The sequence below is a fragment of the Sander vitreus genome, chromosome 17, assembly GCF_031162955.1.
Source record: "Sander vitreus isolate 19-12246 chromosome 17, sanVit1, whole genome shotgun sequence".
In the NCBI taxonomy this organism is placed as follows: Eukaryota; Metazoa; Chordata; class Actinopteri; order Perciformes; family Percidae; genus Sander; species Sander vitreus.
In genome coordinates, this window is record NC_135871.1 from 8656802 (window position 1) to 8669265 (window position 12464).

At 41.9% G+C, this 12464-nt stretch overlaps 1 protein-coding gene across 3 annotated transcripts in view; it reads right to left on the bottom strand.

The window, feature by feature from the left end:
• Window positions 1–186: 186 nt before the first annotated feature.
• The window catches only part of xpo1b (exportin 1 (CRM1 homolog, yeast) b), a 27701-nt gene continuing 15423 nt past the window's right edge, over window positions 187–12464 (bottom strand). For 2 of the 3 annotated variants that reach the window (XM_078272562.1, XM_078272564.1), the window contains exons 10-25: window positions 12134–12262; window positions 11884–12042; window positions 11518–11715; window positions 10775–10913; window positions 8980–9161; window positions 8478–8634; window positions 8185–8348; window positions 7900–8034; window positions 7593–7785; window positions 5654–5760; window positions 5009–5203; window positions 4098–4266; window positions 3584–3718; window positions 3317–3473; window positions 3123–3219; window positions 187–1683 (exon numbers count right to left, since the gene is read on the bottom strand). In XM_078272562.1, the coding sequence (XP_078128688.1) occupies window positions 1537–1683; window positions 3123–3219; window positions 3317–3473; window positions 3584–3718; window positions 4098–4266; window positions 5009–5203; window positions 5654–5760; window positions 7593–7785; window positions 7900–8034; window positions 8185–8348; window positions 8478–8634; window positions 8980–9161; window positions 10775–10913; window positions 11518–11715; window positions 11884–12042; window positions 12134–12262 (2463 nt within the window). In that variant the 3' untranslated portion in view covers window positions 187–1536. The remainder of the gene's footprint in view (window positions 1684–3122; window positions 3220–3316; window positions 3474–3583; window positions 3719–4097; window positions 4267–5008; window positions 5204–5653; window positions 5761–7592; window positions 7786–7899; window positions 8035–8184; window positions 8349–8477; window positions 8635–8979; window positions 9162–10774; window positions 10914–11517; window positions 11716–11883; window positions 12043–12133; window positions 12263–12464) is intronic. The other variant, XM_078272563.1, reaches the window with a different exon arrangement.

The following is a 12464-nucleotide window of genomic DNA, read 5'->3' on the forward strand; positions in this document are numbered from 1 at the left end:
AGAACTAGTCTGCTTAAATAGTCTTATAATTCCATCTCCTCTTCCTCTCTCATTCACAGTGAAGCTCAAACATCCAAGTAGCAAGTAGCATAATGTGGGGCTTTAACATTTTCAGTAAGTACGAAAAATAACATCAATTCCTGTAAAATGGGTCTCTGTTGTGGAATGAAGAAATGTGAGCAAAGGCAGGGTTATAAAATTCGCAACTTTAATCAGTTCAAAAAGTTCACAACAAATGTAACACCTTTAGAAGGGAAATTTGTCATTAGAGATTGGGTACATATTTGGATTTATACATTCTTTACCTAATTAAACTCGTGGCAATTCATTTGCTCTCTGGACAAAAATCCGTTTGTTTTATTTGGACAGAACTCAAACAGGTACAACTGAAAAAAAATGCAAAAATACAAAATTAAATGTAAACCCAGTTTTTATTTTTCATTTTGCTCTAAAGGTAGTGTCTTGAAGCACTACTGCATGGTAAACAATCTAAATTAGTACAATTCAAAATCTCAAAAGCCATCTGAGTTAAACAGGAGTTGTTATAAAGATGCAACCAACTAAGAACCCATAAATACCTCCGCCACTTCCTTAAAACATCCCATTAATGAAGGCTCACAAATGAGCAACAATCCTCTTAGAGGAAAACAAAACGCTGATGTCGACTAGGCGACAGCACACACGCGCACACACCCACAACAAAAAGAAACAATAGAATAAAAAGGAGGAAAAAAAAAAAAAAAAATGTTCCCATGGTATTAAAGATGCTATACAATTGGGATGATATGCACATATTCGGTTTTGCTTTCCCTAAAAAACTCCTGTCGGCAGCAGCCATGCGCTTTTTTTTTTTTTTAAAGGTGAAGCAGAACTCCTTGTGAGCAACCGATGTGGATACATGAAGCAGCATCTCTCGGCCTTCATTCATTATCTGTTAGATTCACATTCTCCCACAATGCCGTGGGGGCACCAAACAAGCGGTGCGTGTGCCACTAAATGACCACTTCCTGTCTGTCACACCACAGGTCCAGAAGCCTCTATGCGGACTTGACACAATTGCCTGTTTTCACAAAAACCCTGCTCAGACTGTATATATAATATATTTATATATAAACAAGTATATGGGAAGAGGGAAGAACTGGGAGAAAGAGAACATGGGAGGTGGAGGGAACAGAACAAAAACAAGATGGTTAAGTTGTCTAATTGTTACAACCTCATCATGCAGGTCTTGAGATGGGCCAGAGACCAACGAAACATAAGCTTAGATTAACAGTTCTGGAAAGATATTACACAAAAAGTCTCCATAGAAAACGCAGATTATGTAAAAAGGGCCACAGGGTGACGCGGTAATCATTTACATATTATTGGCATTGTTTTGGTCAACAAACATCCAATGGGACGGCCTGCTCTGCAGAAGATGAGCGGCCTCCCGCCACACTCACGTGCCTCGCTTGGGTTTTGTTGTGTTTGCTGTGGTTAGGGTTTATTTGTTTGTTTGTTTGTTGGGAGTACTGTACAGTTTGGTGGAGCTGGTGTTCAGTCACACATCTCCTCAGGGATCTCGTGAGGGTTGAGGATGCCCGGGACTGACATCTGGATCTTGTGTTTCTCTTCCTGGGCCTGACGAAGTGACGCCTCTCTCTCCTCCAGGAACAGGTCTGTGGTGTCCTCGCCTGCAAACTCCTGGAACAGCAGCACAAAACAGGGAAACACGGCGGTTTAAAAAGCCACATGCCACCTCTACCAATGCATTTTCTACACCCACTGATCCTTGTGTGGGATCCCGACCAAAGCTCAAACTAAAGATTATTTTCATTATCAATTCATTTTACAATTAAGTGATTGGTCTCTTTTAGACTGAACGAAGTAAACTTCCCAGAGCCCAAGGTGACATTGAACTGACCATTTGAACCTGAGAGAAAAGCAACAAACTGTAAATGTTCAGCATTTTTGCTTTATAAATGAAAAAGAATGAACCGATTAGCTAAATTGTTGACAATAATTTTAATTTGTTGATCCCAAAATCTAACTAACTAACTAACTAACTAATTACTTCGATCCTGACAACATCTCAAAAGATCAGTTGTATCTCTAATCTCAAGATTATAGTCTGGAAAATAACCGTAATAAAAATAATTCAATGAGCCTAACAGCTGAAAAGTGGGCCAATCCGTAGACTAGAATACAGGGCGCACATCACTGTCATACACAGTTTTATTCCAACAATAAGCTGGCACAGCAGCCACAGACCTTCTATATACTTAGCAGAACAACCTGACCATGCAGGAAAATGTTATTTGTGGAAACAGCTAAGCAGCTAACTATGTGGTCCCCGATAACCTCTGTGAGAAGAGACAAAGCCCGCGCAGCACAAACAACAAACAGCAAAGCCAGAGGTATGCAGGGCCTTGTTCACTTTAGTTTAGCTTATCAGCAAACAAATACACACGGATAGACAGTCCAAATATATTACATTCAATTAACAATATATAACCATTGGGTTTTTTTGGCTGTGTTTATGCAGCACAATGGCTGAAAACCAAAAAAACCAACAAGGTCTGGTTGTTATATTCCAGTTAATTATCATGACACCTACATTAGCCGAGGCTATCCAAAGCGACTTATGAATGTGTAGCAGGGGTGCACGATTCAGAAAATGTCACGATTCCATATCGATTTTTAGGCTCAAGATTTTCGATTCAAAAACGATGTCGATTACAAACGATTCAGGGGCGCCCGGATAGCTCAGTTGGTAGAGCGGGCGCCCATATATAGAGGTTTACTCCTTGACACAGCGGGCCAGGGTTCAACTCCGACCTGCGGCCCTTTGCTGCGTGTCATCCCCCCCTCTCCCCTTTCATGTCTTCAGCTGTCCTCTCTAAATAAAGGCTGACATAAAAACATAATCTAATACTACTATTCACAGTATGTAAATGTAGTTACTTTTCCCAAGCGATTGCAGTAGACTAAAGAGAGTAAAAAAAAAAAAAGTTTTTTTGGAATTCTATGAATCGATTTTGAATCGGTAGAGGTTGAATCGCGATACGAATGTGAATCGATTTTTTTGTACACCCCTAATGTGTAGAGCATTGAACATGACTTGTGAACTTTGACAAACTCACCTTTATCTGGACAAGGAAGTCCCTGAGGTGCTCCTTGAATGCAGGAATATCCTGGTTTAAGCTGAACAGCCCGGTCACAAACACCTTCACCTGAGCACTAGCGCAAACAAAAGACACACAGCCACGGTGGTGTTAGCAGATGTGTTATTTTACTGCAGCAGAGAGATTGTGCGTTTGTGTGTGTTGATACTCACTCTTGTAGGTGAGGGAAGGCAGTCTTGAGCAGGTTGGCCACGTATTCCTGGATGAAACCCTGGTTGTTAGGGCTGGCAGGGTTTAGCACTGTAGTGATCTTCCCCTCCTCCACCAGGTTGAACATGTAGGCCAGGATGGACGCATGCATCGTCAGGCCTGCAGAAAAACACACCAACTTTTACTAAAGAAACTTAAATTATTCATCACTGAAAGATGTTCGTATTGGAGCGGTCAGGTGTCCCCACAGCTCACGTGTGTCAGCTCACCGGCAGTATGTGACGTGTCAGTGACCACAGAGAAGATGTGTTGTAGGATATCACAGAAATACGTCTGGTAGAAACTCTGAGCGGCTGCTTCTTCCTGGGCCACATTCTGCAGCAGCGTGTACAGAATCTGCAGACCTGGGTGAGCAGAATAAGAAGTACAACTTCAGCTTCCTACACATTGTTCGGTTCAAACATTCCTCACAAAAGGAAGATTATACCTGTACGTTATAGCGGGGCCAGGAGCACGATCTGACAAGTAAATATCAGCGAGTGCTTCTGAACATCGCTGACACGGTGTATCACAGTGCACCAGCTGTGTCAGATAGTTTCTGCTGTTTGAAGATTATCCCCACCTGTGAAACACTGTCCCCGCGATATGATAAAACACCCAGATTGTTTTACATAAGTTGGTGTTCATGCTCGAGGCATTGTTGCTTAATATGAACATTAATCAATGTAGTTAAGTGTGTGTGTGTGTGTGTGTGTGTGTGTTTCTCTCTCTCAGAAGCCTTACCAGTATCAGCCACGTTCCTCATGGTGTGTTTGAAGGCCCAGATGATGGAGTCCAGCACCAGTTTGAACTGGGCAGGGGGGATGGCGAGGAATGCAGGGAAGCAGTGAGAGTTTACAGCTTGGAGCAAGTAGAAGAAGTGGGTCCTGTGCTCTGGAAACTCCTCAAAGTTCTAGCAGAAAAGCACAACACAAAAAAAGTTGTTTGTTTTTAGTCGATACATTTTTTTTTACTTTTTTTTTTTAAATAAGTGCACTGCAGACAAGCAAACCTAGACAATGCAGACAATGTTCATAACAATGTTCAACATCAGTGTTATTTTTGTGCCTCAGCTGTAATTATGATTAAATTGTTGTATTTTATCAAATGCAAAAAATCTAAAACAAAACAACAGCATGATATCGGCATTATATATTGGCTGCCCTGCTCTCTAAAATATCAGCACCGGCCATTGAAAAACCCATATCGATCGACCTCTACTACAAATGCCAACAACATCAAGTGTATTGAGAGACTGCCCTTTACTTTAAGACTACGACATGCGTAGGCATAAACTATATTTAAAACACTGGGGAATAGGAATATATATTTACAGGATACATATGGCTATAAAGTGTAACCTGTTACATCGGTGCTGTATCGTGTCCCATGTCAACCCACTCATTTTGTAATGAGTCAAATACATTTTATCTTGGTTTTCTTCTGACAATGGCCCATCATGTCAGAGTGGACAAACATAATCAGTCCAATATAGAGCTCTGATTAACAGACTGCTGTGAAGGCCACATGATGTAGATCACTGTCAGTATCACATGTTTAGATAAACTTTCAATCATACGGTTAACCAAAACGATGATCAGCCCACTTCGAATTTTAAGATTACAAGCTGTGTCCAGTTGATCATTGTGCCTTACCTTGTTGATCATGTTCAGGGTGCACTCGAAGACGGCATCAAAAATCTGGGGTATCTCGCCAGTGATGTGTCCCCCCAGCTTGTTGACGATGGTTGCCATGGTGCTGAGGACCTCGGGCTCACGGGCAGCTGGGACATTGCGTTGATAGTCGATGAGGACGGCGTCCAGCAGCGGTGGAACAAAGTTCTCCCCAACCTGGAACACAACAGGAGGGATCAGCTGGGACCAACAGGCAAACAACAGAGGAAAATAAAAAGCAGGAGCACCCACCTATAAAGACAGGTGCTGGAAAGACGTCTACCTAGACTTCTTAAAAGGCTCAGTTTTGACAGGTACATTACAAAAGGTGCAGCTATAATTTTTTGCATGTCTATAAACTCAGACACACGATGAATATTAATTGTTATGCAGATAAAAACACAGCTGAGGGTACAAACTGAAATATTTAAGTTTGATCTAAAAATACAAACTGGATTAGTTCTACTTCTTTTCTACTGTCAACCGTTTCATTGATTGCCACAGAGTGAAGTATCTCCTGAGGACACGGGTAAAAATATATCACTGCTGTCTGATCAAGACTACGTTAACTTTTTTTTTGTTCACGTATTTTGTAACATCTCAGAGGATCTCATAGTGATTTCTCACCATCTGTGGGTCGTTTGATCGGCTGACCCAGCCTGAGATCAGTTTCAGTGTCTCTCGTTTCACTGTTCTCATACTCCGGATCAAGGGCTGTTTCGTCACCATCTCACCTGCAACACAAAGAGAAGACATATATGATGATAGGCACTACACAGAGAAAACGTCCTCACACTTTGTCTAATACAGTAACACATTGTTTTCTTGTGAGGATGTGAGTAAATGTTCTGCACAGGGCACATAGAAGGGGTCTTTGAGTACTACAAGGCATTTGCAGACCTGTGCATCAGATAAATGCTGACTGGTTGAGCAGTGAAGGATCATGTTTGTGTGTCACGGTTTCCTCTCGTTTGCTGTTATAGTTATGGTCAGGCACTGAGACGAAAGATAGCAAGGTGCTGTAGCTCTCCCTTTGATACCATTTTTCTGGTTGTACTAACGGTAGATGCCCACTACAGGACTTTAGCCCCGAATTTTGGCTCTCCGACAGTTTCTGAAGCTCCATATGGGACGCAAATCCGCATTGGCTCAGCGCTTGAGCGCAATGTGTGAACCGTTCAAAAAATGCGAGACTGTTGCATCACAGACACATTCCAGATATGTGGCACACTAAATACCTGGAGTTGTAGGGGACTTTGCCGGGGAGCTACAGCCAATGAGAGTGCAAGTCACAGGCCAAGGGGAGGGGTCGCCTGTACTTTACATTTTGCATTTGCAACACAGACCAAAGTTGTTGCATAGGGCTAGACATGTGAATTCCAACTGGTGAAAGAAATAGTAGTGTGTGAGCCCCTGTCGCCGGTCAGTCAGGTAGTGGGAAAAGATGACAGCAAGTTGTGTAGTGTGCACACTACAGTACAGCGAACTGACGACTTTGAAAGTCTTTTAGTAGGAACTTAGCTTAAGCCATAACGACATTTAGGCCATTGTCGGTAATGTTGCCAATCATTAATCAAGACTGCTTTATGGCAACTTTAATTTTACAGAATTATTGTATCAACTTGACATTACATATAACTTGAAGATTTTTTTTCCTCATCCCGCAACCCTACAGGTAAGCAGGGTTTGGGGAGCCTGGCTTCAATCACAATCGATTAAGTGGTTCCTTTCTTTTGAAAAGCCATCTGCTCTGCATCATCGCTATTTGTTCTTTCTGTACGGCTCACCATTTCTTTCCTGCTCTGTATCAGCGGGCAATGTAAGTGCAGAAATCCTTGATCAGTACTGACAGACCTCATACGGCACCTCTCCCACCATTTAAGCCCAGAGACTCAGAGACGAGTCACTAAAACAGCCGCATGCAAGAAAAAAAAAGGACACAGTATTGCTGGCCTACAAACAAAATGCCACTACTGAAGTGCATAAGTAAAGGCTAGAATAAAACAAAGCTATTGCAACTGTAGCACCAACCAAAAAAAGCACAACATGATAGTTTGTGTTAGTGAGTGTAGCTTAATCTTTCATTTCCAAACTCTTTTAACAGAAAGTATTAACACAGTATCGAAGGCATCGGTGTATTTTTCTAACCCCTCAACACACTGAGGCCAAACAAGTCCTCCACAAGTGCAAGGCACAACACAGAAGAGCAAACATACATTAGGTTAGGCCTCAGCAGTGTTCAACTATCAATAAACTGTAGGTTTTGAGGACATTTGTGTTCATATCCTAGAGACACAATGGATGATTTGTATAAGATGTTAAAGAGACTATATCTGTCAAACTGGAGAAACATCACTGAAAAGATGGAAGGGAACAGAAGGTCCACCCGTCTGCTGTAACATCACTGCCTTCATGTGCTTCGACATCACATTGCGAGGGCGCCTCAATTTTAGTCTATCAATCTTAGCTCATCACGTGACCTTAAAGCTGTGGTAGGCAGTTTGTTTTTGCCGTCGATGAATCTACAGACATATTATCAGTCAGCTGGAGGAGCATAAACACACACCTCCCTTACCATTTGTCTGAATGGCAGCAGAGATGTTCTCGCTGAGGCACTTGTAGACATTGAGCATGTCAAGGTAAATCCGACCGAGCTGGATGACAAAGGGGTGTCCCACGGCCTTACAGGCTCGGACGTTGGTCTTCAGGATGCTACCCAGCTGTTTCACAGTCTCTGGGTCCTTTAAGATGTCCACGTTCTGAGGGTGGAGAGACGTACAGATTAACACTGTTTTTGTTTGTCTGTCATAGAACGTATAGACTGGTATATTGGATAAACTTTGTTAGGATGTGGGGGTATATTGTTCTCTTACCTTAGTAGCCTGCTGGATGATGCTGTCCCACACTTGATTGGGCAGCAGCATGTATTTTTCTATCAGGTGCTCTTGAACAGCCTGATCTGTCTGGGCCCCAATCATATAACCTACGGCCTCATAGAAGGTGTGCACCTGCACACAAACAGGAAGATTTGTCAGCAAAGGCAAATAAGCGAAAATTATTTTCAAGCAGAATTGTGCTAATGACTCTCTGTGTACTCTGCACAAGTGTGATGCATCTCTAGAGATAATGAAAATGACAATGGGCATGCATTTGCTGACCTGCTGAGGTTGGAGGTCACAGATGATGGTGTTGATGTTGTTGAGGATCTCGTCGATGAAGGGCATCACCTCTCCCACCTGCACCTGGATAAAGTGGCGCCGGCACTTCTGGGCGATCTTGATGAATGTGTCACAGGCCATGTCCTGAACACCATCATGGGTCTCTGATGAAGGAGGGGCATGGAGGATGATAAGTTGGAGCAAAATTGGCCATAATTTCAAAATCTGATATACATAGATCCAACAAATTTAAACCAATGCGTTACACTTTACAAAACCGAACCACCTCTCACCATGCATGAACTCAAAGAGTTTGTTGACCACAGTTTTGAGGAACTTCCAGTGGGCTCTGAGAAAGCGTGGATACTGGCCGACAATATACATGATGTTGGAGGCTATGATGGCCTTGTTGTCCTTTCCTCTTTTCTGCTCGCACAGACCCAGCAGATCCTGAAACAAACGGGACAAAAAGGGTTTTCAAAATCATTCACATGACCTGGGGTCAGTGTTTAGTGTTCTACACAATCGCTTGAAAAATCATTCAACATCAAAGTGGTGTCAATAAACACGTGACCTGACCAGAAAGGATGAACTGTAATCTATTATTGAAACCGAGCAGCTTTAAATGTTTTCTTGGAATTTGAATTATAATGTTAAAGTCTGTAATTTTACTTTTTACAGATATCTAAACACATTGTAGAAGTTTTGGTAGATCTTGAGCTGTTTAAAAGTAAAGTACTACAACTATGAGCATGTTGGTCCCTTTATACCACAAGTTCAGGGCTTTTTTTGTACCTTGATGACAGTGACCAGGAACCTCTTCTCGTCCTCCTCGTGCATAGCCCCACTGATGGATCCGATGGCCCAGCACAATGTGTTGAGGTTCTTCCAGGACCATTCGGTGCCGTTCACCTGGTTGTGAAGCTTTTCTGTCATTATGCGTTCTGTGTCCGCATAGTCCAGGTGAGTCAAGTACACTGCAGGATGGCACAAAGTAGACTGTATTATCAGTATGTGTACAATGTATGGTAGAAAAAAAGTGTATGAACAGACAGTAAAATTGGTATGCCAGTGTGGAAATTGACACGGATCAATATATCCATTAAACCCAAATTTACCAGCAGTATTATTCTATGAGCCTGGAGTCTGTATAATCATTTTGATCAATCTATTTTAGGTAGCCAATGTTACAAGCAGCCAATAGTAAAGAGTATTAGCATCAGAGTTGGGAGGGTTACTTATAAAATAAAAAAAATAAAATTTAGTTAGTAATCTAATCCACGTATAACAGTATTAAAGTAACCTAACTTGATTACTTTCTGTTACTTATAGATGGCCTCAATACCAAATATGGGCATGTTCCATACAGTGCAGTTCCCCTTTTCTGCTTTGAACACAAAATTATGAAATTTCCACCCAGTGAATGCATTTTTTGTCTTTTTTTTTTATTTTTTTAAACTAACATTAGGAGGCCATGATAACGAATTGGCAACTGTTAGTTTATGGTTTCGCTTGAGCCCAGAGTTGTGTTTTGTGAGACTCGTGAAGGGTTGTAATATGTGTGCATGTGCACTAAATGTATCAGTTATCTGATTAAAGCTATTGTAGGCACTGTGTTTTTGGGGCCGTTGGGCAAAAAATTCAATAAGAATCTTTCAGCATACTGTAATTCAATTGGTCTGAGAAAACAAGACTTCTGCACCTCCTCCTTGTTAATTACGTAATGTCGTTCCTGTATTCTGTTACTCCCCAAGCCTGATAGGCATCAAGCTTTCTCTACATACATCCATTTTCTTCACAGCTTATCTTCAGGTTCACAGGGCGCTAAAGTCTATCCCAGCAGATACACCCTGAATTGATTGCTGGTTGACGAGCTTCCAAATTAATCAAACTTGCATGTCTTTGGACAGTGGGATAAAATCGGAACACCTGCAGGAAACCCCTGAGACACAGGGAGAACATGCAAACTCCACACAGAAAGGCCCCAGCCAGCTGACAGCGCTAACTGCTAAATATTTTGGCAGTGTTGAGTAAAATTAACAAATGTTTTGCGAGGATTTAGCCTATGTAATCAGTGGGTATGCATGAAGCTGCATTATCAACAATTAAGTTAACTGGATGGATGTAAATAAGAAGCCATACATAAAATCATATAACTCTTATGTTAGTTATGATCAATTAAAGCTGCAGTGGGTAGACTGCAAAAAAACCCCAAAAAAAAACAGAATTTGAAGTGGAGTGAGACCTCTTCCTGCAGCTCTCCCGCTCCCTTCTTTGTCACAAGGGAAATGCATGTGCGGAACAGCCAATAGGAACTCTTAACTCTCTCTCTAAATTGACCTGTGATTGGCCAAAGTCTTTTGAGATGACTACATTTTCTAAAAGCCTGAATACAAAACCAAGACGAGGCGCAGTTTTCTCTCAGACCGCTTGAATTACAATATGCTGAAAAATTATTATGGAAATTTTGCCCAGGGACGCCAAAGATAAAGTGCCTACCACAGCTTCAAACACTGCATTTTTGTGGCCAAGAAAAAGTATGCTAAATATAATGGCAGTGGACTTAGAGGTTCTTATTACTAAATCATACCAAGGGTTTCCCTCATGTTCTTGTAGAGGTTGATGGAATCGGTGTCCTTCATAAACTCTCTGACCACCTCTCCCTGGTCATTCTCCACCACCAATACCTCCTCGGGCTTGGCCATCCGACTTACCATTAGCAGACGCACCTGTCACAAGAGATAAACACCTGTCAGGGCATACACACAGTGAAGAACAGCCTCACCACCCACACACACCCACCCACCCACCCACAGACACCCACACACACACACACACACTTACACACACACAGAATGTTAAAGGATAATATACATTAAGATAATATGTTGTCTTATGGTCATATATACACACCACACACTATGTTATGGAATGTAAGTTATAAATCACAGAAGAGAAAAAAAAGTCTGTTGTTATTCAGTAATGTTGTAACCCGCAAATCTTTTGGCAGTAGTTTAGCAGCCACCTGTTGCTTGACCAGTGCCAAATGATTCTAATATGACTGCGAGCTAAGACTCTACTGAAACCCTTCTGCACCTACTAAACACTTAGCTGCTGTGCTATCTTGAACTTCAAGTAAGAAATGTTTCTTAAAAGAAAAAGTTGCTTTGACAAATTGAACTACAACAATGCATTAATTAATCATATTGCATCATATAACATCAATGTGTATGTAAATATCATCAAGTGGCAAAATAGACAATGCCAATCAAGGCTATATGTGTGTTAATTCTTCAATAAAGCAGTTAAATGAAATGTGGCTGTGTGTTGTACCTTGGAGAGTACAGGCAGATAGAGCTGTCTGCGTGGTGGCACGTCAAAGTGCTGGTTGCCAGAGAGCAGAGGGGACGTGGACGTAGAGAAGGGACTTTCTCTGTAGAGCTCAGCAGCCAAGTGGTTCCAATACTCCAGACAAATTTTGAAGATCTCAGTCTCTTCCACCTCTGACACCAGCAGCATGTAGTGGAGGGCCTGGGAAAGGACCAAGGGAACCATTAGACAATGGATGCAGTTATCTACACAAGACTTCTATTTGTTTACTCTGCAGTATTTTTGTCCCATTTTCGCCTGTGCAGCCTGTCTAGACAAGCCGTTACACCACAGCACTGTGTCCCTGTGACTGACAGTATTCTCTCTCACCTCCATTAATGTTTCTCTGAGGTTGAGCCGTTTCTCGATGAGCTGCCCGTGCTCTTTTAGGAAAGTACAGAGGAACAGACTGAGGTTCTGGATGAAGTTCTGCTCATCATCTTTCCCGTTAGCGTAGGCCAGACGAATGTTGGTGTTCAGAGGCAGCATCTGCATGGATATGGATCGAGATTGAAATCTCAATTAACATCTTTAAAAGAAGAAATGGGAATCTGAGCACTGGGTTCTTAGCCTAACGCACCTGTTTAAGTTGACACATGGTCAGGGTGAAGAGTGTGACAAACTGCTCCTCATACTGGCTGACGCTCACACCGGCAATCTCTGTGAGGCACTTCAGTGTCACATTGCGAAACATGGGCACGTTCAAGAACTGAAAACCGTTTAAACAGATGTTTAGTTAAAGAACAATTTGAGTGTGCAACTAGCAACTATTTGTAGTATGTTTAAGCTTGCTTGGCATATACTTGCTGGCTTATTTCACAACTGCCAACAAATCCATGGATTTGTCTTGGAAACAATTTGTGACAATTCAAGTCTACTTGTTACATGACACTGTGTGCATCTGCGTACAT